This window comes from Papio anubis, chromosome 3 (genome assembly GCF_008728515.1).
Source record: "Papio anubis isolate 15944 chromosome 3, Panubis1.0, whole genome shotgun sequence".
Classification (NCBI taxonomy): Eukaryota; Metazoa; Chordata; class Mammalia; order Primates; family Cercopithecidae; genus Papio; species Papio anubis.
Window position 1 is genome coordinate 87,232,375 of NC_044978.1, and position 27,369 is coordinate 87,259,743.

Genomic DNA, 27,369 nt, shown 5'->3' on the forward strand with positions numbered 1-27,369 from the left:
CTTCTCACCAGTTCCGGAATATAACCACAATCTTTCTTGTATTCTTCCATGTATGCTCTTCTGTTTTGCCTGTTGTGCCTAACCCCATTTTTCCCTCTAATTACTTTTCAACACTCATATCAATGTTGCTTCTAGTGGAAGATCCTTTTTCACATGGCAATAGCTCTTTGGATGCACTGCACCTCATTAGAACTATTGTCACATTGCATTACATTATTTACATATTATTTACTTTCCTGTCCCTTTCATTAGATAGTAATATCTGGATGTCCATAATCAATCATCTTTGGATCCACCTAAACGTCACAGGATTAAAGGCCTGCCACATAGTAGAAGCTCAATAAAAGTCCACCGATTTGGCTAAAACCATTATTTAGTGGATAAGCAGCCAAGCCAATGGGAAATACATGTATTCCAAAAGAACGCAATTTCTCTTGTAGCCATATATTTATTTATTTATTTTTATTATCATTGTTATTTTTTGAGACTGAGTCTTGCCCTGTCACCCAGGCCGGAGTGCAATGGCGCGATCTCAGCTCCCTTCAACCTTTGCCTCCCAGATTCTAGCGATTCTCCTGCTTTAGCCTCCTGAGTAACTGGGATTACAGGTGTGAGCCACCATGCCCAGCTAATCTTTTTTTGTATGTGTGTCTCTAGTAGAGACAGGGTTTCCCCTTGTCGGCCAGGCTGGTCTCGAACTCCTGACCTTGTGAACTCCTGACCTTTGGGAACTCGGCCTCCCACAGTGCTGGGATTACAGGCATGAGCCACCATGGCCTGCCGTAGTCATACATTTAAAAGAAAATTATGCAAAGACAATATACTAGACACAGAAAATATGAATTTTCTGGTTTATGGAAAAAGCATCACAAATACCTAAGTGGTTTCCAGGGTTATGGGAAAGCATTCCTAACATTTGAATATAATAATAAAGGAAAAAAAGATAAAATATGTAATACTAATGTTTCAATTAACAATGTGAAAATACAGCCCAGAGATCAAAAGGATAATATAAAGTGTCTGAATGCATTATGATCAGAGTAATCTGGTATGATTAATATGCTCTTGAAGAAGGCACTATGGGGCACCATTTTACATCATTGAATCAAGATTAATATAGTAGAATATTTAGCAAAAAAGTACAAAATAGGGAAGTAATATTGATAAGGAAAAATAATACTAAACCTTACTATAATAAGACCAAAGAGGAAAGTTGGTGTACTAAGAAGATGGTACATTTAAAAAGTGGACACTATTTTTTGTTTGAAATTTTGAAATGTAAAGCCTAAAATGAAAGGAAATACATTTTTGTATGAAAAAGAAAATATTTCCAATAAAAAATTCAGAAAATCATTTACTTCAAAAGTTTTAAATTTTCTAAGTATTACTATACTGTTCCAGACAGAAAAACTTTCTAAAGCTCATTTAGCATGGGAAGATAACTGAAATTGGATTCAAATAAAATAAATTGCAACTTTATATGTGTAAATCAAGAAATGATGTCTAAGATATTAAATATGTTAAATTGTGACACACTTGTTAAACCTAGAATGCAGAGGTGCCAAATAAAAGCTGAGAATCTCTCATGACTGAAAATAAAGGTGATGAAGAAAGGGAAAATTCACCACCTGTGACAGCATTAGCTTAGCTGTCCATGTGTCCAGGTTTTTATATTTCAAGATGACAATATTGTCACCTCAGATGTCATCCTAGACTCTGAAATATAAAAACTCGAACACATAGATTAGACTTGAGTACGTATATATCTAAGAAATTAGAAGTGATCTAGTTCTCTCCGAGTAGCCTAAAAATTATTTTTTCAAAGTCAAACCAGAATTTGTTCAAGAGTGTAGTTGTTTGAAATGGGGATGCTGGAAGTATTTGGTCCACATTCCAGCTCTGTTATTTTCTCCTCTGTTTGTGTATTTACTTAAAAAGGAGAATAGTACTATTGACTGCACCTAATGTTTTTGTGACAATTAAACTTTAAAATGTGTAGGAAGTTCTTACATTGGTGCTTGGCTCATAGAAATTTATTAATGAATGTTGTAAATTAATTTTTAAATGGAAGGAATAAAGGAATTGATCAATCATGAACAAATAAGAGAAGAGAAATCACATACTCTCTTGTCTAAGTGCTACTGCCATTTGGCTTAGAACTTTGGAAAGGAGAAACCAGTGTTCTGACTCAACATGGGTTCTACCAGATTCTTCCCCACTTCTAGACCATGGGTCTTGCAAAAAGAATGCAAGGTGTCAGAATTTCAATTTCACAATCTGTCAAATGGCAATGTTTGAGGAGATATTATCTGAGACCATGTTTAATGCTAGAACTGGTTTAATATTTATAAGAAAGGTTTTTTAAAAATCTTTCTTTTTTTTTAAATTTATTTATTATTATTATACTTTAAGTTGTAGGGTACATGTGCATAACGTGCAGGTTTGTTACATATGTATACTTGTGCCATGTTGGTGTGCTGCACCCATCAACTCGTCATTTACATCAGGTATAACTCCCAATGCAATCCCTCCCCCCTCCCCCCTCCCCGTGATAGGCCCCGGTGTGTGATGTTCCCCTTCCTGAGTCCAAGTGATCTCATTGTTCAGTTCCCACCTATGAGTGAGAACATGCGGTGTTTGGTTTTCTGTTCTTGTGATAGTTTGCTAAGAATGATGGTTTCCAGCTGCATCCATGTCCCTACAAAGGACACAAACTCATCCTTTTTTATGGCTGCATAGTATTCCATGGTGTATATGTGCCACATTTTCTTAATCCAGTCTGTCACAGATGGACATTTGGGCTGATTCCAAGTCTTTGCTATTGTGAATAGTGCTGCAATAAACATACGTGTGCATGTGTCTTTATAGCAGCATGATTTCTAATCCTTTGGGTATATACCCAGTAATGGGATGGCTGGGTCATATTTAAAAATCTTTCATATGAAGTACCAGAAAATTCTTCATATACATTTATAACTTCTATTTTTCATAATAATTCATCTGTGAGTTGCTTATCTATAAAATTTTTGCTCCTCCCTACATCAACATATTGAACAACTCTGTGTAATTAAGATTATTACCATTTGAATCTATGCTTTCATTATTTTGAATTATTCATTCCAAACTGGAATCTTTCATTGGAGTTCAACTTTGATTTCAGTGAGATTTTCATTTCTCGTGGAACAGTTGTCAATACATCATTTCTGAGCTAAAGGCAAAATTTGAAATCCTGGCCTATCATTTCAGATTTTGTTTAATTTAAAAAAAGATTATTCACATATTCATTTAAGTTTAGTCTTATAATTTATACCTTGCTTTTTCCTCTAACATATTATGATTTTGTTTTAAAACGTTTGTATGTACATATTTGGCAAGTACTCTCTCAACTTTTAAACAGTTTATATTCTGCACAATCAGAATTATATATGGAATGAAATATGCCAAAATGTTAACAGTGATTGCCTCTGGGTATTGTCATTCTAAGTGACATTTTCTTCCTGCTTCTTTTATGTTCTCTGTACTATTCAGATTTTTTTTACAATGAATATGTATTATTCTTATAATTAGAAAAATAAAAAGCTTTTAAATATACACATAATTTAATTTTAGGCTGGGCATGGTGGCTCATGACTGTAATCCCAGCACTTTGGGAGGTTGAGGCAGGTGGATCACGTAGGCAGGAGTTTGAGGCCAGCCTGGCCAATATAGTGAAACCCTTTCTTTACTGAAAATACAAACATTAGCTGGGCATGGTGGTGCATGCTTGTAGCCCTAGCTACTTGGGAGGCTGAGATATAAGAACTGCTTGAACCTGCAAGGTAGAAGTTGGAGTGAGCTGAGATCGCACCACTGCACTCTAGAGTGAAACCTTCTCTCAAAATACATATTTTTTCTTTAAATTTAAAAATTATTGTCCATAATTCAAAGTCAGGTGTCATATATTTATTGAGATTAAATATGCTATAAAATTAAATATTTGAAATTATATAGTAGCTATCTTGGAACGAATATGGGAAGAAAGCAATTGTGTATCTCCTTTGTCCTAGTTTCTAAAAAGTTATGAAAACCTAAGAAACAATTACACATTAGATATAAATCACACTTTCTCATATTCCAAAATAAGTTCAATGAGTTGTAATGAACTTGGCCAGTTGAACAAAAAAATAATTATTGCATATGGTGCTGGTCATTGTGAATAATGAAGCAATGATTCAGACAAATCCTCCCTGCTTAAGAATTGAAGGGATGATAGAGCATTTATTAGGGGATAGGGTAGCATAATGGGGCTGAAAATACAGGTTCTCAATTTCCATAATGTTAGTCAAATTGAATTCCTACAAAAGTACTTGAATAGAAAGTAATGTTGAATAACAGTTAAGCTTCCTTTTATGGGAAGCTATTAAATGGATTGACGAGCATTACTCACCTCTCTAGAAATACATTTTGTAGCATTATGATACTATTAATAGTCAAAAAATTCAGATATGAGATGAGCTTTAGAGGCGCACTTGTGATGATTTCCATATATCTTAATATTTCTCTTACAATCAAAAGGAAATCATAATTGCCTCATAAAGAGCACAACCATAAACATTTAATGAATATAGTTCCTGAAGAAAACCATGTAATTTCAACCCTTCTATTATGCAGCTTATAATATGGGATATTAAAATTTTCAACTCTCTCAATATATGAGAATATTAAGACACTAGTAAAAGTAATTTGAAATCACTCGTGGAAACTTAAGGTTAAAAATACATATCCTCGATAAATGAGTGTAAGTGAATTCTCATTTGGTGATATCATAAAATGTCTGACTTTTAAATTCTTAATTTCTTAATTTAGTTTAAACTACCTATTGCGTTTCTCAGTCAAGAATAAAGTTAAAATGTACGAGTTTCTCACTCTATTCCCTGTGTGAAATACAAAAATATGGCAAAACAGTGTCAGATACATCATCTTGTATCAAGCTGTTAACTAATCTCATATGATCCTATACCTTAATTTCCAGCATAAATGTGTGTGAACAAGAAAATGTTACTGATGTTAAGAAAATAAAGTTTAAAGTGTCTGTCTTGAAAAATAATTATTGAGGTTACCAAGTGGCTGGTCACCAGCTAAGGGAGGGCATGTTCAAGTCAAACACAGCTCAAAGGTGTACTCTCCCTCCAATGGATGGCTCAATTATCACATAAGTGTAGATATTTTTGGGCCTTGGATTAAAGGTAGACTTCAGGATACCAACTGTCTTGGCATAGATTTCAGAACAAGATAATTTATAATAAGAGACAGTAAAATTTTGTTTTTTTCATGGACTCTGTACATAGTTTCTTCCCTTTAACACTAGAGTTAATTTTCAGAAAAGCCTTGGAATCGTGCTGTTTATGCAGCAGACGATCATTTCCCATGTGGCATTGAAATGTGAAAAAAAAATCAGCTTTTAGCAAAGATAAAGAGGAAATCATCTAAAGAAAGGTAAGATTTTTGGAAAGCAAAGAATACCATAAGCTAACTTCTAAGTTGTTAATAACACAATGATCCTGAGTAATATGTAATAGTGTACCTTAGTTTTTGGTTCAAAAAGGGAGGCAGTAGAACTCAGAAATAGGGTGCATACATTCATAATATGAATATGGTTAAAAGCTACCCAGAGGCCAGGCATGTTGGTTCCTGCCTGTAATCCCACCATTTTGGGAGGCCAAGGTGGGTGGATCTCTTGAAGCCAGGAGTTGGAAACCAGCCTGTCCAACATGGTGAAACCCCATCTCTACTAAAATTACAAAAAAAAAAAAAAAAAAAAAAATTAGCTGGGCATGGTAGTGCACACCTGTAATCCTAGCTACTCAGGAGGCTGAGGCACGAGAATCACTTGAAATCTGGAGGTGGACGCTGCAGTGAGCCCGGGTCCCACCACTGCACTCCAGTCTGGGTGACACAGCAAGACCCTATCTCAAAAAAGAAAAGAAAAAGAAGAGAGAGGAGAGGGAGAGGGGGAGAGAGGAGAAGGAGAGAGGATAGGTAAAGGGGAGAGGGAGAGGGAGAGGAGAAAAGCTCCCCAGAGTCGTATACAAAATGCCATTACCAACACGCTAAAAATATCCTGATCAAATGCCTTTATCTTTTATTAGCAATAAACAAATCGTAATTACATTCTGGTGTCTAGGACTAATAAATTTTTACTAATCATTTTGTTGTTTGAGTTTCATTCTTCATATATATAAGAATGACCAAACATGACATTTAAAAAAAAATTAAAAATAGAATTTAAAAAGATGAATTTATTAATATATAAAAAATTTCTTCAAAGAGAAATTGAATATGTACCATACATTGAGGGAAAAATCCTTGAAACCTTAGTCCTTACAGTCTTATAAATAATTTGAACGACTTTATTAAATCATGCAAGCCAGAGAAACTCTTTGGGACACAATAAAACCCTTGTGTAAAGTATCAGATACCTGAACTCAATTTATAATTCAGACTTTTTGAATAATATTCTTTTCAAACAATCCATCACTTTAATTGGAATTCTGAAGTTATAATGAACTATTAGTTTCTTAGAGAAAGAAAAAAAAGTGAGTATTCAATCCCTGAGTCTTAAAGTTGGCAGTTAATAATTTTTCAAACCTTAATAAATTCTAGAAGCACAAAAACAGTTGTACCAGTCTTAGTCCTAAATATACTAAATTATCATTACACATTTACTGATAGAATTGATTATTGTCTAAATTTGTGAACAATCAAAGTAAGTGTTTTAAATCCTGCTAATTAAAAAAATGTTTTTACATAATATTTTATTATGAGAGGTCTTGTCTGCCACTTTAAGGTATTTTGACTTTATTCCATAGGTGACACAGAGCCCATAATATAGTGTGTGTTTTAGAAAAATAGGGAGGAAAAAGGCCACCAGCTGGGAGGTTCTAGTAGTAGACTGTGAAATGGAAAATGAAGATCTAGGCCAATGGATGAGAAATGGGAACGAAGATACAGTTCCCACAGAAATTAATTGAATGTAGAAGACGGGGAAAGCTCTGGGATAGTGCTGAGCTGATGGCTTTGGATTACTTTATTTTGAAATAATAATTCACCCTTTCTTTTAGCCTCTTGATTTTAATTAATAGTGTTGAAGAGTACAGAGCAATTATTTTACAGAATCTTCCTTGATTCCACAAAAATTTCCCAGTTTGATTTGTCTGATATTTCCTCATGATTAGATTGAGGTTATATATTCTTGACAAGAATCCTACAGTAAACCTTTCATCAAGAGGTTTCAACAAAGAGAAAAACTAAACTATACCATAAACATTTATAAATTTGCACTTAGAAACACAACTTGTGCTTTCTGGGTTTGTGGGTTTTTTTTGATGTTGAGAATGCTGACATTTTTTTAAATGAAGTTTTTTTGTTTTTGTTTGTTTATTTGTTTGTTTTATTTGAGCCGGAGTCTCGCTCTGTCGCCCAGGCTGGAGTGCAGTGGCACCATCTGGGCTCACTGCAGCCTCCACCTCCCAGATTCAAGTGATTCACCTACCTCAGCCTCCCAAGTAGCTGGGATTACAGGTGTGCACCACCACGCCCAGCTAATTTTTGTATTTTCAGTAGAGACTGGGTTTCACCATGTTGGTGAGGCTGGTCTCAACTCCTGGCTTCAAGCGATCTGCCTGCTTCAGCCTTCCAAAGTGCTTGGATTACAGGCGTCAGCCACCGCAACAGGCGTAAAAGAAAGTTAACAACATTCCATTTTTAAAGCAGCAAAAAGGAGAAGAAAAAAATGGTAAAAAATAGTTACAGAGAATATAGAATGTAACGAAAGTCATAAGTAAGCAATAATCAAAATTAATAAAATTAGATAAGGAAAATATTTTTCAAGCAGAAATGATCTGAGATGAATTTATTAATAAAGCAACTCTTCAGCTGACTTTGAAGGATGGTTGAGATTTCAACTGAAAATATGTGGAAGGATACTCCAGATGAAGAGAAAAATGAAAGAACAATGGAGTGAAGGCAAAAATGGAAAGGCTGTGTTTGTTCAATGGTGAATGATGCAATTACCCTACTATACAGTCTGTGTCTACACCAATGCTGGTGACAGAAATGTCCTGGACACCCATGCTGGAGCCATATCTTCAAAGAGCTGAAAGACCATGCAAAAAGGGAGGACTTCATTTGAAAGGCTACAACATCTCATTGACCAGTTGTAGGAAGGTCCAGTGAGTCAGAGTTCTTAAGCAATACACAGCACAGACAGAAAGAAAGGAGAACAATGCTTCTGCATAGTTTGTTTCTGTTGTGTTGTTTGTTTTGTTTTGTCTTTCCAATAATTCTACTGTTACATTACTACTCTTCATTTTATCCTTCTTTAAAAGAGTGTAATAAAGCTAAAAATTTGAAATCTTTGGTTTGGTAATAGAAAAACAAAATGGAAATGCTAAGGTTCTTCAAGAAAGAGTTAGAAGTTTTTTTCCTGTTAATGGACAATAAGAAAATATGAGAAAATAAGCCATGGAGAGAGCTGTTGGTAAAGGGTAGCTCAGGGGTTGCAAGCAAACCAGGGTACCTGGTCCAGAAGTGATAGGGGCAGAGTCAAGAATAAAAAACAAGGGAGGTCAGAGGTCTTGGAGAGGTGCCAGGATCCTGAAAACCCGAAGGATTCAAGTACATGTTCGTGATACTCAGAAATGGTCGTTGATTTTATAACAATTTCAGATCAGATTATTTATATCACCTATAAATGTGGAAAGACTAGAGAAGCAAATTAGGTAACAAACCAAAACTAACAAATAGAGGACAGAAAAAGGAAGAAATGTCACACAAACGGTTATAAAACACACAGAAAAGAGGAAATACATCTGGATTTGTGTTATTCCCAATTTGGGAATTAAGAAGATAGGAAATTTGGTTTCCTTAATTCCTTTAAAGGAAATAAAATACTTGGAGAAAACAGAAATTATTGTATCTTTTAAAAAAACTTTTTTAATGTTAAAAAATTTTCTCTGGAGCCTTGATTAATTATAAAATAGCTTTCTCTTTCTTAAAATTTCCTCTGATTTTTCTTTGTCTTATATTAATATATTAGAACATTTAATTATTTACATGACTTTCTTGGCATTGTTATTATTCTCTTTTTCATAGCATGTTTCTGAATAATAAGTTCCCCTTATTCTTTGTATAATTTATTTATGGAATGAGGGAAAGTAGAAAAGGAACAGTAAAAACTGCATTCCACATTCTTTGTCCTATTTCACCAATTTTTTTTTTTGACTGATCTCAATTTAAATACGAGACTTTATGTCTTATGGCAACATAAACATAAAATAATTTAGCAGAGCACTTAAGCAAATTTATCACTGCATAGACTACAGCAAATAGAACCAATTTTTTCAAAGGACACAACCCACATATAAAAGTTATTTTATGCAGTTTGGAAATTGCTACCATTTTGTAGACTTAGAAATACAACTATATGCTTCTGGTTGCATTCTTGTACCTCAGACAAAAATACACTATATTTGAACATCCTTTTCCAAATAAGATGGTTATATTTTCCAACTGGCATATCTAAGTTACTCTAAGAAATCAGAGACCAAAATCAATGTGGGCAGATGAGAAATAATAGTGTCTCCAAAATAGTACTGTGTTGTCTACAAGGTGTGAGTTTTTCTCTCATCAAGTATGAATAGAAATATAATTTGAAGACATAGCAGAATACCACTTTCATATCCACTCAAAAATACTCATTATAAAACAAAACAACTGAAGCAATAAAAAGGTATATATCAAATATTTTTACATAATAGTGACATTATAGCTCAAGTGGCCAAAATAACATGAGTTTTTTGAATAAACAGAAATTATGGGTGTGAGGAGCCATCTAAAATTTTACTAACAATCTTCAGGGAGAAAAGTAGCATATGCTTACTTGTGCTTTATTGTGATTTAAAAAAATAATTTTCCTATTGTAACACTTTTTTCTTTTCACTCAAAAAAGTTTAATGTACTTGAGGAATACTAACAAGAGAGCAAAAGAGATCGTAAGAAACTTGAAAACTTCCAGTTTAAACATTATAGTGTATTGTGAATATTTCCCCTTTTTATTCTTGGAAATCATCCCAACACACAGACAATGAGGAAATATTATGCAAATATCCTATTTAGAGGAAATAGGAAACAGTGAAATTCTAGACCCAAATTCAATGAACTGTTTCCTAAAACAGTGATAATAGAGCGTAAGGGTGTACAGGAGGAAACAGAGAAAAGACACTTTGAAGAAACAGTCCAGAAGCTGCAGATTTGAGCCAGCAAACATACTTCCTATAAGGCTAAGGGCACATTATAGATATGAGGCAACAATTTGAGGGAGAAGCATCTATGGAAGCAGTTTGGTTCTAAAAAGTAGACAAAGTGAGGTTAAATGAAGAACTATACAGAAAAATCATATTACAGAAAGCAGTCTACATCTGTGGAAGCAGAGAAGTACAGTCTTTCATGGTAAAATAACAACAACAATAGCAAAACAGAACAAACAACAAAACCCACTCTGTCTATTTCCACTGGCTGGACTGAAAAAACTCTCTTTTCTCAGCGACACATAAGAAAACCTGAGGCCGGGCGTGGTGTCTCATGCCTGTAGTCCCAGCATTTTGGGAGGCTGAGGCAGGCGGATCACCTGAGGTCGGGAGTTCGAGACCAGCCTGACCAACGTGGAGAAACCCCATCTCTACTAAAAATACAAAATTAGCTGGGTGTGGTAGCACACGCTTGTAATCCCAGCTACTCAGGAGGCTGAGGCAGGAGAATTGCTTGAACCTGGGAGGCGGAGGTTGCAGTGAGCGGAGATCACACCATTGCACTCCAGCCTGGGCAACAAGAGTGAAACTCTGTCTTGAAAGGAGAGGACAGGTGAGGAGAGGAGAGGAGAGGAGAGGAGAGGAGAGGAGAGGAGAGGAGAGGAGAGGAGAGGAGGAAAACCTGAACAAGCATAGAATCTATATAAAGATACTAAAAGGGAAAAGGGAGAAAGGGAAGGAGAGAGGGAGGGAAGGAAGGGAGGAAGGGAGGGAGGAAGAAAGCAAGGAAGGGAGGCAGGAAAAGAGGAAAGGAGAAAACCAAAGGAGATGGGGAGCAAAAACTAAAAACATATTACCATAAACAAAGTTGAAAATTGTAACCAAACATTTCACCGTGAATTTTTAATGTAATGAATAGAAATCACCTTTTGAAAGCAATTATATAGTGCAGATATGCAAGAAGTTAGAGAGAGGTGAGTGAATTAAGAACAGGAGATGAATTTTAAATTACAAGTGCTCAACCAAATGGTACAATGAGAAAAAGTAAAAGTGCTATAAAAATGAAAGAGATTGGAAGTAATACAGAGGAAGAGAGACTCCTGGAAGCACAAAATGGTAGCAAAAGTTAAAGTGAAAATGCAAACTAAGTTAATTAGATATTAATAGACTCAAAAGGGATTAGAGAGAAATTGTAGAGTGCACTTCGGACTAAAGATATCCAAAATACATAAAAAAGGAATCCCTGAAAAATAAACCGTAAACTTACATATAAGTTAAGAAATTCTTCATGAAACAAAAGAAGAGTTGAATCTACATTTTGGGAAAAAGATAAAAACAAAAATAAGAAAGCATGTCCCTGGGAAAAATAATCCAGAATAGTCAGCACTAAAATAGTCTAGTAAAGTCACTAAACTTCAACTATAAATAAGAATCCTTTAGTCAGCTAGGCAAATACAAATTCTGTAAATTCTGCAATGCTAGAGACAGAAGGGCAATAGCAATACTCTCCTCAGACAAACTCTACCTTCAGTGTAAGACAAGAGACAAACTCTTTTAAACATGCAGGAATTCAGAAACATTGCTTCCAAGGAACCTTCCTCAGGAATGATTAGAAATGACCTTCCGCCAACCAAGGGATTATTAAAATCACAACAACAAAGGAAACTGTCAACAATGTAAGCCCTGTTAGTAGATCCTCATCCAGTGGAGCCTTCAGAGGATCTTAGTTCCGGACAGCTTGACTGCATCCTCATGACAAAGCCTGCTCCAGAACCTCCCAGCTAAACCTCTCCTAGATTCCTAAATCATAGAAACTGATAATACCATTATTTATTAAGTTACCAAAAGTTAGAGAAACTTGCTGTGCAACAATAGACAACTAAGACAATGCTTTTAAAAACTATTGAATTTGGGCCGGGTGTGGTGGCTCACGCCTGTAATCCCAGCACTTTGGGAGGCCAAAGTGGGCTGATCACTTGAGGTTATCGAGCCCAGCCTGGCCAACATGGTAAAACCCCGTCTCCATTAAAAGTACAAAAATTAGCCGGGCATGATGGTGCATGTCTGTAATACCAGCTGCTCCAGAGGCTGAGGCACAAGAATTGCTTTGGCCTGGGAGGCGGAGGTTGCCATGAGCCAAGTTCATGCCACTGCACTCCAGCCTGGGTGATAGAGTGAGACTCTGTCTCAAAGCAATACAAAACAGGCTGGGCGCGGTGGCTCAAGCCTGTAATCCCAGCACTTTGGGAGGCCAAGACAGGCGGATCACGATGTCAGGAGATCGAGACCATCCTGGCTAACAAGGTGAAATACAAAACAAACAAACAAACAAAAAACTAGCTGGATGAGGTGGCGGATGCCTGTAGTCCCAGCTGCTCGGGAGGCTGAGGCAGGAGAATGGCATAAACCCGAGAGACGGAGCTTGCAGTGAGCCGAGATCCAGCCACTGCACTCCAGCCTGGGCGACAGAGGGAGAAGAAAGTTGTTTTCCACCAGGAAAGAAGCATAGTGAGAAGAGCTTCCAGCGAACCATTTGCGGTTGATATAGGTTCCCTGGATTTCCAGAACTCCCAACACTTGTGCTGGACCCAGGTTTGGAAATTACTAAACGCAAGAGACTGTTGCTGTACTGCTGCTCTGAGGGCAGGATGGTGATAGATACTCTGGGAATGGCTTGTATGCCCAGAGTTTGTCCGGAAAAAGATAAATGGAGATAAAGGAAGGTTTATCGTCAGATAGATGTGGACAAGGTAGGAGAAACACCCAGCCAGGAGATATCTCAGTGCCATTTTCATCATGAGAGACATATGAATGAGCCATAGAACTCAACAGTAAGAATCTACATGCATTAGATAACCACAGCTATGATCTTAGAGAAGAGAGAACATTTGACTCATTAAGAAACTGCAGGAGAGACATTCCCAGCAAATAAGGGATTTCCAAAAACTCAGAAATTTACTCCAAGAAAAAGAGGCAACTTTTAATCTGATGTGGCCAAGATAAAATAATAGCTTCACTCCTTCCCTTTAAGCCATGAAACCATAGTTGGAAGACTGGGAGTTGAGAGCAAAGTACAGACTAAGAAAACCAGGGAAGCAGCTGACCACAGCACTCCTTTCACACCAAGCAGAATAAAACTATGGAAGGGAGAAGCTTTAACATTAGTAAGTTGCAGCATTTTGATTATTACATGGAAACGTAATTAATTAATTAATGGGACCTTGTATTTTATCTAAAGGTTACAAGCTGAAAATTTTAAAAGCTCTGTAATTGTAACCCAGACCTTCAAACCTTGAACTGTTACTGACTGGTAACACTACTACAGTATATTAACTCATGCCTCACCAGTTATATAAGAAACCAGTTTCCAGAACCAAACTGTCATATGGCTGAGCATACCATACTTGTTCTGCCATGGTCTCATCCAGGCTGCCCTGAAGAATATATTTATAAGCCATTTTTAGAACAACGAATGAGCCTTGATTGGAATGGAGCTAAAAATTAAGAACCTTAATGTATTTTGTGGACAGTACAATATACTGTTGAATAAAAGCAGCTCTCATTTTTCTTATTTTTATCCTAACATCAGTTATTGGTTCTAAAAACTTGCAATTCTTTAATTACAAAAAACAAATAAAAATAAAACAAAGAAGATTTGGCAACATTACCTTTGAATATGATACTCTGGATTACAGAGATGTAGTCTTCAGGTTCCTGCTCAGTTGAGATCTCCCATCTGCTTTGAGAGATATTTAATAATTCATAAAGCTGATGTGAACTCATCACTCCACAAAGCAAAGTAACTACACTTTCTGGTGAATGAAGTATCTTTTCCAGAAACTGACATTTCTTTGGAGTTAGGTCTTTAAGCAGGCTATTTGATAATATCAAAAGTTTACATTTGTAAGAGGTTAAGTTCAGCAACTCCAAATGCCGAAAAGAGAAATTCTCCAAGCGATATAACAGGATCGCTTCCCTTTGCACAACATGTAAAAATACTTCTGTCAAGTACAGAGCCCATTCCTCAGCATCCTCTTCATATATCATTATGATGTCTTTTGTATTTCCTGAAAAAGAAAAAATATTTTCTTATATTTGCAATGCTATCAGCAGGTTATTATTTTTCAAAAATTTTAATATGCTTACTAGGCAATATATTAAGTTGCTGATACCAGAGAAAAATTATATGAAAGTCCTTCATAGTATTAAAAAACCATAGATTAAAGAAAACTAGAATTCAAAGATAAGTTGATTTAAATTTTAAAAAGAATGATAAGAAAAAGTATAATAAATAAGAAAAGAAGTTGAGAGCCAAAACAATACCATTACCCAGATAATAAATAAATTAGAAAAAGAAATGAGTAGATTAGACATAGATAATGTTATAGATAATATTTTAACTTCTGGCCCAAAAGAAAAGCTTGATATTTTCATAGTAATTCAAAAAAATAAATAAATAAAGGAGGAGAACAAGGCTAACACAACTGTAGAAAATACGATACATTTAGTTGAGAGTTAAAAACAGAAAAGATTCAGTATAAGGATGATCCAAAAACCTGAAGTAGAAGAGAATAATATACACATTAAAATGTTGCAAAACATATAATTTTTAATAATTTAGAAAATCCTTGTAATAAGAAAGATAAAGGAGCCAGTTTTATGGATCAGTGTGAAACAATCAGGCTCCAACTAAAACTGTTAAAGAAAACAGATCTTGCTGGGCGCGGTGGCTCACAACTGTAATCCCAGCATTTTGGGAGGCTGAGGCGGGCGGATCACGAGGTCAGGATATCGAGACTATCCTGGCTAACACAGTGAAACCCCTTCTCTACTAAAAAGACAAAAAATTAGCCGAGCGTGGTGGTGGGCACCTGTAGTCCCAACTACTTGGGAGGCTGAGACAGGAGAATGGCTTGAACCCAGGAGGTAGAGCTTGCAGTGAGCGGCGATCGTGACACTGCACTCCAGCCTAGGCAACAGAGCTAGACTCTGTCTCAAAAAAAAAAAAAAAAAAGAAAAGAAAAGAAAAGAAAAGAAAAGAAAAGAAATCTTGATTACATTGTCCTTGACTTAATGATAATTATAAAATTTCTTCACATATCCAGGAAGGAAAACCAAGTCACCACGATAAGAAAAATGTGAGGTTGGTGTTGATTTCTTCAGAGCAATTTCCAGATGAATTATAGGAAAATTTTTATAAAACTAATTTTTACAGTATATTCATACTATAAAATATTGCATAACAATGAAAAAGAATGTAACAATGCCACATGCAACATGGATGAATCTAGAGACATAACATTGAGTGAAATAAGAAAGGGTATATATTGCATAATTGTATTTATATAAAGTTCCAAAGCAGAAAACTTGATTCACGGTGATACAGATCCGAATATTTTAGGGCAGAATTAACAAATTAAAGTAGGCATGAGAGAGCCTGCTGGAGTTCTGGATATGGTCTGTATTTTGATCTAGGTGGTAGAGATTTATGGAGATATACATACATGTAACATATATATATGTAAATTCACTCATCTACATATCTTAGATATAAGTTATACTGCAATAAACCTGTAAAAGCTAGATGACTTGGGGAGGGAAAGCTATAGGAAATAAGTAAAGCATTTGTAACATTATCACATGTATTTGAAAAATTAGAGAAAATATGCTAATAATGGAGGTTTGACAGGTCTTATAGGGCATTTACAAAAAGAATTAAAGAGAGGTACATTTCAATATTTTGCACAAAAAACAAAAAAATGAAGTAAATATTAACTCCAGAAAAAAGCCCCAAAATTTACAAAAGTAAGCAGGATAATTATAGACTATTTGGATCAATAGTGTGCATGTGTTTATAGTTATAATAATGTAAAAACTAATTAATTAATGACAAGTTGAGATTTAAATATTATGGAGAATAAGGGAAGAGTAAGACAAACAAAAGTATAAAAATATCTATCTTATGTATTACAGGAAGACAATAGATAATAGCTAAAATTAGTAAATCAAGAAATCATAATATATGTGTATCTTTTGAAATATGCAAAAGAATAAAAAAAGAAACTTTGAAAAAATTATGGCTTTTAAGGTTCTTAGAAGGGTGGAATGGTATTTGGGGAAAGGGAAAGTAAAGCACTGTCGATTTTCACTATGTTTTATCATTGTTTTACATGAAAGTGTAACTGTAATCGAAATTTAAATAATAGAGGAAAATCCAGCCAAAAAATAGCAGAACCAAAGTAAAGTAAAAGGAAATGAAAGCAAGTTTGGAAAAAGAATAGGGTGAGTTGAATACATGTACATATAGAACAACAACTAAATGCTGAGGGCATTATGATTGCACTGCAAAATGCACATGTTAACTTCATGAAATAAAAGTGATTACACAGCAGGAAAAACTGAGCATTTGGGGAGGAGAAAGTAAAACATACCTCATCTTCAATAGAATGTAATCCTTTAACACTGCCTAAATTTGAAACATTAATTTAAAATAATGACTTCATTCAATATTTCTGTATCATCATTTTTCCCTAGACAATAATAAACAATCTAAAAAGCACTCAAAGAAATTTTTATCTTAAAATTAATATATCATTAGTTTTACTTTAAATTAAATTTATATTTAAAGATAGCATGTAAAGTCTAATCTCATTTTTAATAAAATAGTACCTCCATGACTATTTACCTAAAATAATTCTATCATTAGCAACAATTGTTTATGAGAGAGAGGACTTTGAGAGATACATGACTTTCTTTTTCTTCACTCTTCCATATTGCTTATATTTTTATAATAACCTTATTTTACAAAATACAATCATTTTTAAATATCAGTTTTTACAGTATTATCATGAGTACAAAGAATGAAACACCAAACTCTTGTCATCTTCTTCCTCTGAAAGCAGAGCATGTATTTTCTATACCACTGATGTGGCAATGAAAACCATAATGATTCTGAGATCTTTTGTATTTTATTAAATTATTGAGTTTATGTATTTCTGTCTTTTCTCAATATAAATATTATCTCTGAGGGCAGATAAATAAAGCTATTTTGCAATCCAATTCCTACACAATGCCAAGCACAATTTCTTGAACAGATATTCAACAATTTTTTTACATATTTATGTATGCAAGTGAGAAAAAATCTGACAGAAAACATATGGGAATCACGTGTAAGTTGTATATGAATCATCAATATAGTTCTGTAATTCTGTGTGTAGTAGTGTAGTATCTCACCCAGCCTGCATGCTAAATAAATAAATAGTTTAACAGGAATAATATGCCATAATTCAGTATTTTAATGTTTGAGGAATGGTAGAAGGAGGGTTTTCTTCATATTGCATATAGCCAGAATAATTTGGTCTACAGTTATAAAAATAATAGGAGTATAAATAAAATTAATAATAATTAAAATTATCAAGCACTTAAAATAAATTAGGTCTCTATGTGTTTCACATATGCTGTTTCATTTAATTCTCACAATTACACTACTAAGTTAAGTATTAATGTTATCCTCATTTTACAGATGGGAAAACTGAAGTGGTATTAGAATCAGGACTCCAATGCGGGCAGTCTGCCCTGCCCTATACCCTATACTTTTAACTTCTAACAGCAAAGGACACAATAATATTATTTAAAAGATTACGGTAGATTTTTTGCAGGGATATGAGTTAGATTAGTCAATATCAAGCAGCCTGTGGGGTATTCTTAACTATGCACAGTATGTGAAGGCTTACTGGGAGTCTGGTTTCCTACCAAGGAGAAAGAGGAAACAGAACATATCATGCACTCCAAGAGTAGAGTAATCTATGAAGAATTTACAGAATTGACTTTTTGACTCTATAATTTAAATCAAGAAAATTGTAGAATGAGCTATGAGTATATGTTAACGTAAAGAATTAATACTCCCATGTTATTTGGCTGGGTATCACAATTGGCAGACAGCTATATGGAATCAAAACTAGAAGCAATCATAACCTGTCTTTCAAAGCCCAAGAAAATGGCACAGGTAGTCTTTCTCAATACTCTAGATGCATTTTTACTTATGTTGAAAATTGAGCCTTTTTATTTGACGTATATTTTCTCAATATCCTCATTTGACATCAAATATCATTCCTTTCTTCTCTACAGATGAAGTCATTTCAGTATTTCAATCTTTGGTTTTCTCAATTATTATTCACTGAGGCTTTCTATGTACCAGGCATGTTGCTAAGCAGTTGACATGTATAACCTCATTTAATCCTCACTGAACTGCACGGAGTTGGTCCTGTTAGTCTTATTTTACTGATGTTCTCATTGAGGCTCAGAGGGCTTAAGTTATTTATCAGAGCCACAAAGATAGTTGTTGATCTTTATGCTGACTTTCTTTCTTTTCATGCGAAACTAAGTTGTGTTGAAATATAAAAGTTAATAAAAACTCTTTTAATAAGCCATGGTTTTCTTTTCCCTTTTTCTAGAAAAAAAGTTTGTACCTGAATAATATCTAGGCCCACAGGCCCCAAAATAGTTCTTTATAAATTCTCAAAAGTAGCCCAGTGGCCTTGCACTGTACTTCATTTTATACACTTGAATTAAATCAACCCTAAGTAATTCTCCCCATTTAAGGAGGGTTACTGTCATTAATATTGGTCAACTTTTATAGGCTTTGCAATGAAACAATAGATGATAAACTTGAAACATAGAACTATATAATTTCCATTCCTGGAAAGCTTCATCATAATAAAAAGACAATACTATTGAAGATGGAATCAAGATCTTCAAATAAATTATTTTAAATGTACATCTTACAGTCTTGCATCATAAAGTGACAGCATTATATAATGGTTCAGTAGGAACAAAATACAGCCATATTAATTTTTATAAATTTACCATATTCTTTCAGATTCAATAATGCCTTATTTATTTATCTTAAATATTCTATAACAAATGTTCAAACCTGAAAGAAATATTTATCAATAATTTATATCAATAATTGCTTTTCCACCAAAACCAGGTTACATTACATATTACCAAAAGAATGCGACTAAACATATATTAAAATTCTTCTTATTCCATATGCACAGTTTCAAATGGCAGATTTTCTTCTTTTTGAATAAGAGCCAATCTCATACCCATGTTTCGATTGTGCATAATGGAAAAAGATTGCATAATGCATCCTTTCAATATTACATTTTTCTAACTGGTAACCAAACGGCAGAATAAAAGAAAGCAGAAAATTACAAAAACAAAAATGAGTTACAGCCATAATGGATTCAGCAGTAACAACAAGAACATTAATCTTAATATAATCACACACACACATATATCATTACTTAAATTACACAGTAAGTATAACTCAATTGAGTTTACATTCCAACTTTGTACTGTTATTTCTAGTACAACATGGGAACAAAACTGGGGATTTTTCAAAGGTTTGAATGTAGTGAAACACACCATAACTAATATTTCTCCTCTGGGAAAGTGGCTAATTCCACTTATTCATAGTGGGACATTCACATATGAAGCGTTTTCTGTATAATCTGCATAAATCTGTGTAGCGGGCGCTGTGAATGCACATCTCATATCTTCCTGGACCACCAGCTACTGCTTAGTGGTCAGTTATTAAGCATATTGACCACTTCTGACCTCTGCTTTATTGCCTGAGGACTTTCTCTGCTGCTAAGAGTACTTCTTCAGTTTGTGCACCTGCCTAGCAGCTCATTAGTTCCAGGGATTTAGTGCACCAAGATAGGGGGACAACCTCAGGCAGTGAGGATCAGAAGTAAATGTGTAAATAACTCAGCTTATCCAACCTGCAATGGGGCAATTCTGAGGTTTGTTTTACACAGTAATCAGAAAGTCCCCATGGTATTGAATTGTAACTCCTCACTGTGTTATTCTGCTTATTAATACACACATTGTCTTTTCTCCGTTTCTTATCTTTCTCCATTCTCTCACTAGAGCTTCATGGGCTCATCATCAAATACCTGTACTCAAGTCCATTTTTCCAAATCTTCTACAGGAGTCTTCTTCTATACACTTACATTATTTAACTTAGTTCTTTCTTTCAAATGCAGGAAGGTACTAACACATAATTTTAAGATCATGCTTTTCAGCTATGGTGAAGAACAACCAGCAAAAAATTTTATGCAAATTCAGAATTTTCCACTTTCTTCTTCTAAGATGCAAACAGATACTTTTATGTCTCATACAGCAACCATGGAAGGGGTTTTTTTTCTATATAAAAAAGCATGGCACTAATTGTTACAGTATTATTTTGTGAAGTCTTCCTAACCCTGGATATATAAACTGAAAATGTTCTAATCCCATCTCTAATCACTTTTTATATCTAGTTGGGCCATTCATAAAATTGAATAAAACACAAGTACCTAATAGGGTTGTTGAAAGTACTAACTGAAAAAAATCATACAATGTGCTTATCACATGGCAAGGACAATAGAAGTCAGGAAATATTAGATCTTACCAGTAAGACTGTCTACATCTGAAAGCAGGAAGACCATACTCAAAAGTTTCCCAAAAACCACAATAATAAGGTTTACAAAGGTAAAAATATATATATATATGCATAAAATAAGTGATTATTTCCTAAGTTTCTATATTGTCTATATTATTTATATACATTGGAATGGGAATTAAAAGAAATTTTTTTGAAAATATATTTTTTATCAAGATATAGATATCATGGTTGAGAACATCTTGCACCTTTTAATAATTTGTATTAAAAGAAGAGAAAATGTGAGTGACGATTTGGGAAAGTTATTGTGTTAGAAATGGCTGTTAGGAAGCAATTGCAGCAAATACAAAAAATGACAAGTAGGGTCTAATTAAACTAAACAGCTTCTGCACCACAAAAGAAACTAACAACAGAGTACAAAGACAACCATAAAGACACATGCACATAAATGTTCCCTGCAGCACAATTTATAATAGCAAAGACATGGAATCAACCTAAATACCATCAATGATAGACTGGATAAAGAAAATGTGGTGGCCAGATGCGGTGGCTCATGTCTGAAATCCCAGAACTTTGGGAGGCCGAGGTGGGCAGATCACGAGGTCAGGAGATTGAGACCAGCCTGGCTAACACGGTGAAACCCCGCCTCTACTAAAAAAACAAAAAATTAGCGGGGCGTGGTGGTGGGCGCCTGTAGTCCCATCTACTCAGGAGGCTGAGGCAGGAGAATGACATGAACCTGGGAGGCAGAGCTTGAAGTGAGGGGAGACTGCGCCACTGCACTCCAGCCTGGGTGACAGAGTGGGACTCTGTCTCAAAAAAAAAAAAAAAAAAAAGTATTCATTCCAAGACGTAAGACCACCCATTATTTTGTTTCTTTAAGAAGAGAATGCTGTGATCAAAAACTATAATATACTACAAATTTAAAGATAAATTTTAACTTTAGAGCATTTGAATAACAAATTGTCAGAATCAATAAAATATGGTAACTTTAGAGAATTTGAATAATAAAATAAATTGTTAGAATCAGTGAATTATGGTAACATTACTATCTCATACAGTCTCTTAAGTGCCCTTTTTTTTTTTTTTTTTTTTTGACGAGGTCTCACTAAGGCTAGAGTGCAGTGGCATGATCTTGGGGCTCACTGCAACTTCCACCTCCCAGGCTCAAGCGATCCTCCCACCTCAGCCTCCTGAGTAGCTGGGACCTATTCACCATCATGCCAGGTTAAATTTTTTTGTATTTTTTTTAATGGTAGAGACAAGGTTTCACCATGTTGATCAGACTGGTCTCGAACTTCTGGGCTCAAGTGAACAACCCACCTAGGCCTCCCAAAGTGCTGGGATTACAGGCATGAGCCACCACGCCTTGCCAAGTGCTTCTCATTTCTCCAATTCAACATCAAGAATGATCTCCTCAGAATCTTATTATTTTCTATGATTCCCCCAGACTGATTTCTTTCCTGGAGGCTGGCCCTTATGGATTACATCACCCAGGCTTCCATGCCTACCTTGATTGAAAGCACCATCAGAATATCAGATGAGAAGGAAGAATAATAGGGTTTTTTATTGGCCTTCCACCCACTCCTCCATTTTAGTTTGGACAGTGGCTGCTTTCTTGTGTGGCCATTTTTCTATGACTTTTTTTTCATGGATCCAGTTTTCATGCAATTCCAATAACCATCTTCCTTTCCCTTATGTCATTAGTGTAGTAAACAATTTTTGCTGTTAGTTTGAATGCTTCACTAATCCCTCCTCAATTCAAAAAATCAAGCAAACAAACAAACAAACAAAAAACCCCAAACCAGACATATACCATATACAAAAATCAGCTCGTGATGGATTAAAGACTTAAATGTAAAACCCAAAACTAAAAAAAAACCCTGGAAGACAACCTAGGCAATTCCATCCTAGACATAGAAATGGGCAAAGACTTCATGACAAAGACAGCAAAAGCAATCACAACAAAAGTGAAAATTGACAAATGGAATCTAATTAAACAAGAGCTTCTGAACAGCAAAAGAAAGTATCAACAGTGAACAGACAACCTACAGAATGGGAGAAAAATTTTGCCAACTACGCATCTGACAAAGGTCAAATATCGAGCACCTATAAGGAACTTACACACATTTCCAAGAGAAAAAAGCAAACAACCCCATTAAAAAGTGGGCAAAGGACATGAACAGACACTTTTCAAAAGAAGGCATACATGTGGCCAACACTCACATGAAAAAAAGCTCAATATCACTGATCATTAGAGAAATGCAAATCAAAAGCCCAATGAGATACTATCTCATGTCAGTTAGAAGGGCTATTAATAAAAAGCCAAAAAATAACAGATGCTGGTGAGGTTATGGAGAAAATGGAAAACTTATGCACTGTTGGTGGGAGTGTAAATTAGTTCAACCATTGTGGAACGCAGTATGGCAATTCCTCAAAGACCTAAAGACAGAAATACCATTTGACCCACCCAGAGGAATATAAATCACTTTACCATAAAGACACATGCACATGAATGTTCACTGCAGCACAATTCACAATACCAAAGAGATGGAGTCAACCTAAGTGCCCATCAATGACGGATTGGATAAAGAGAATGTGGTACATATACACCATGGAATACCATGCAACCATAAAAAGAATGAGATAATGTCTTATGGGAACATGAATGAAGCTGGAAGCTATTATTCTCAGCAAACTAATGCAGGAACAGAAAACCAAATACCACATGTTCTCACTTATAAGTGGGAGCTAAATGATAAGAATTTATGAACACAAAAAAGGAAACAACAGTCACTGGGGTATGCTTGAAGGTGGAGGGTGGGAGGAGGGAGAGAAGCAGAAAAGGTAACTATTGGGTACGGGGCTTAATTTCTGCGTGATGAAATAATCTGTACAACAGACCCCCGTGACATGAGTTTACCTATGTAACAAACCATTATATGTAGCCTCTAACCTAAAATAAAAGTTTTAAAAAAGAACATTTTTTAAAACTTCACTTGAGACAATTGCCTTACAAGTAATGTCAACTTTTCCTAGTACAGACGCCAACATCCCTCACTGCTTGCCTCTTGAATCAGTAACTAGAGTTAGAGCCCACAAAAGGGAAGGGGAGAAAATTCCACAAAAAACGATTTAATATTCAGAAATTGTTCGTGGATATTGCCAATATGTATCAGCATGAGTTTGCAAAGTATGTACGGAATGAATTTTAAGGGTTATTAGACTGAGAAAGATGAATCAGAAGATTGGATCTGACTGAATTTATCAATATGGTTGTATTTTAACAGCATTCAGGACTTAATGTATTATCTCAAGTACCTGTGATAGTATTAACAGCCTATTAGAATGATTAATTAAAGCTTAGATTCCATGGTGGCCTACAGTCAATAAGGCTGCAATGCCAGAATTTCCCTGCTATGACATAGAGGAGGGGTCAGTAGACAAACTTTCTGTAAACAGCTAGATAGTAAATACTTTAGCTTTTGCGGCACACTTGGAATCTCCTTCTCCTTCTTCTCCTCCTTATCCTTCTCCTCTTCTTTTCTATAACTTTATTTTTTTTAAATTATTTTTTATTATTATACTTTAAGTTCTAGGGTACATGTGCATAACATGCAGGTTTGTTACATATGTATACTTGTGCCATGTTGGTGTGCTGCACCCATCAACTCGTCAGCACCCATCAACTCGTCATTTACATCAGGTATAACTCCCAATGCAATCCCTCCCCCCTCCCCCCTCCCCATGATAGGCCCCGGTGTGTGATGTTCCCCTTCCCGAGTCCAAGTGATCTCATTGTTCAGTTCCCACCTATGAGTGAGAACATGCGGTGTTTGGTTTTCTGTTCTTGTGATAGTTTGCTAAGAATGATGGTTTCCAGCTGCATCCATGTCCCTACAAAGGACACAAACTCATCCTTTTTTATGGCTGTATAGTATTCCATGGTGTATATGTGCCACATGTTCTTAATCCAGTCTGTCACTGATGGACATTTGGGTTGATTCCAAGTCTTTGCTATTGTGAATAGTGCCGCAATAAACATACGTGTGCATGTGTCTTTATAGCAGTATGATTTCTAATCCTTTGGGTATATACCCAGTAATGGGATGGCTGGGTCATATGGTACATCTAGTTCTAGATCCTTGAGGAATCGCCATACTGTTTTCCACAATGGTTGAACTAGTTTACAATCCCACCAACAGTGTAAAAGTGTTCCTATTTCTCCACATCCTCTCCAGCACCTGTTGTTTCCTGACTTTTTAATGATTGCCATTCTAACTGGTGTGAGATGGTATCTCATTGTGGTTTTGATTTGCATTTCTCTGATGGCAAGTGATGATGAGCATTTTTTCATGTGTCTGTTGGCTGTATGAATGTCTTCTTTTGAGAAATGTCTGTTCATATCCTTTGCCCACTTTTTGATGGGGTTGTTTGTTTGTTTCTTGTAAATTTGTTTGAGTTCTTTGTAGGTTCTGGATATTAGCCCTTTGTCAGATGAGTAGATTGCAAAAATTTTTTCCCATTCTGTAGGTTGCCTGTTCACTCTGATGATAGTTTCTTTTGCTGTGCAGAAGCTCTTTAGTTTAACGAGATCCCATTTGTCAATTTTGGCTTTTGCTGCCGTTGCTTTTGGTGTTTTAGACATGAAGTCTTTGCCCATGCCTATGTCCTGAATGGTATACCTAGATTTTCCTCTAGGGTTTTTATGGTATTAGGTCTACCATTTAAGTCTCTAATCCATCTTGAATTAATTTTCGTATAAGGAGTAAGGAAAGGATCCAGTTTCAGCTTTCTACTTATGGCTAGCCAATTTTCCCAGCACCATTTATTAAATAGGCAATCCTTTCCCCATTTCTTGTTTCTCTCAGGTTTGTCAAAGATCAGATGGCTGTAGATGTGTGGTATTATTTCTGAGGACTCTGTTCCGTTCCATTGGTCTATATCTCTGTTTTGGTACCAGTACCATGCTGTTTTGGTTCCTGTAGCCTTGTAGTATAGTTTGAAGTCAGGTAGCGTGATGCCTCCAGCTTTGTTCTTTTGACTTAGGATTGTCTTGGAGATGCGGGCTCTTTTTTGGTTCCATATGAACTTTAAAGCAGTTTTTTCCAATTCTGTGAAGAAACTCATTGGTAGCTTGATGGGGATGGCATTGAATCTATAAATAACCTTGGGCAGTATGGCCATTTTCACGATATTGATTCTTCCTATCCATGAGCATGGTATGTTCTTCCATTTGTTTGTGTCCTCTTTTATTTCACTGAGTAGTGGTTTGTAGTTCTCCTTGAAGAGGTCCTTTACCTCCCTTGTAAGTTGGATTCCTAGGTATTTTATTCTCTTTGAAGCAATTGTGAATGGAAGTTCATTCCTGATTTGGCTCTCTGTTTGTCTGTTACTGGTGTATAAGAATGCTTGTGATTTTTGCACATTAATTTTGTATCCTGAGACTTTGCTGAAGTTGCTTATCAGCTTAAGGAGATTTTGGGCTGAGACAATGGGGTTTTCTAAATATACAATCATGTCATCTGCAAAGAGGGACAATTTGACTTCTTCTTTTCCTAACTGAATACACTTGATTTCTTTCTCTTGCCTGATTGCCCTAGCCAGAAATTCCAACACTATGTTGAATAGGAGTGGTGAGAGAGGGCATCCCTGTCTTGTGCCAGTTTTCAAAGGGAATTTTTCCAGTTTTTGCCCATTCAGTATGATATTGGCTGTGGGTTTGTCATAAATAGCTCTTATGATTTTGAAGTACGTTCCATCAATACCGAATTTATTGAGCGTTTTTAGCATGAAGGGCTGTTGAATTTTGTCAAAAGCCTTTTCTGCATCTATTGAGATAATCATGTGGTTCTTGTCTTTGGTTCTGTTTATATGCTGGATTATGTTTATTGATTTGCGAATGTTGAACCAGCCTTGCATCCCAGGGATGAAGCCCACTTGATCATGGTGGATAAGCTTTTTGATGTGCTGCTGAATCCGGATTCTATAACTTTAAATGTGTAAAAACCATTCTTAGCTCACAGGTGATACACAAACAGGACACCAGCTGGATTTCGTCTACTGACTATCATTTGCTGACCTCTACTCTAGAGTGTTCTGATGTTCCCTTTGCTAGCATTAAGAAATATATTCATCAAAAGTGCTGTGATGTCTGTCTTCTGTAGCATAGACACAATGATTAGGTTTAGACCTTTGAACTGAACTTTTGATGTCAATGGAGAATAATGAAGTCTGAGTTGGTAGAGAACAAACGGTAACACTCAATCATTAGAGACAATATAAATAATAGAAGTGTTTTTCACTGCAGGTATTGTGGTGGTATCTAATTCATCTGATGGTCCTTAGGAATGAAATATATAGTGTACATATTTGTAATACAGATTACAAATGTAATGTAAACCTAAAATGTATAGCCTATGAAGGTTCTATATCATCTTTATAAACAAAACAATTCTCGTTTGGGGTGCAAAAACATACTTACGTTGCTATAATGGAAATTCACAGACTGCTCCCTAGTTTATAGACTTAGATGACTTTGACTGAAGGGAACTCAGGTCCCTCTGAAAAAGAGATTTTCTATGATGCTAAACATGGATATCATAAATCTTCCTCCAAGCCTTCGTCAGAGTG

General features: G+C 35.4%; 1 protein-coding gene across 6 annotated transcripts in view; it reads right to left on the reverse strand.

The window, feature by feature from the left end:
- Positions 1-27,369, reverse strand: part of BANK1 (B cell scaffold protein with ankyrin repeats 1) — a 310,335-nt gene that overhangs the window by 254,218 nt on the left and 28,748 nt on the right. For all 6 annotated transcript variants that reach the window (XM_021938668.2, XM_017958886.3, XM_017958885.3 and 3 more), the window contains exon 2: positions 13,955-14,353. In XM_021938668.2, coding sequence (XP_021794360.1) covers positions 13,955-14,353 — 399 coding nt within the window. The remainder of the gene's footprint in view (positions 1-13,954; positions 14,354-27,369) is intronic.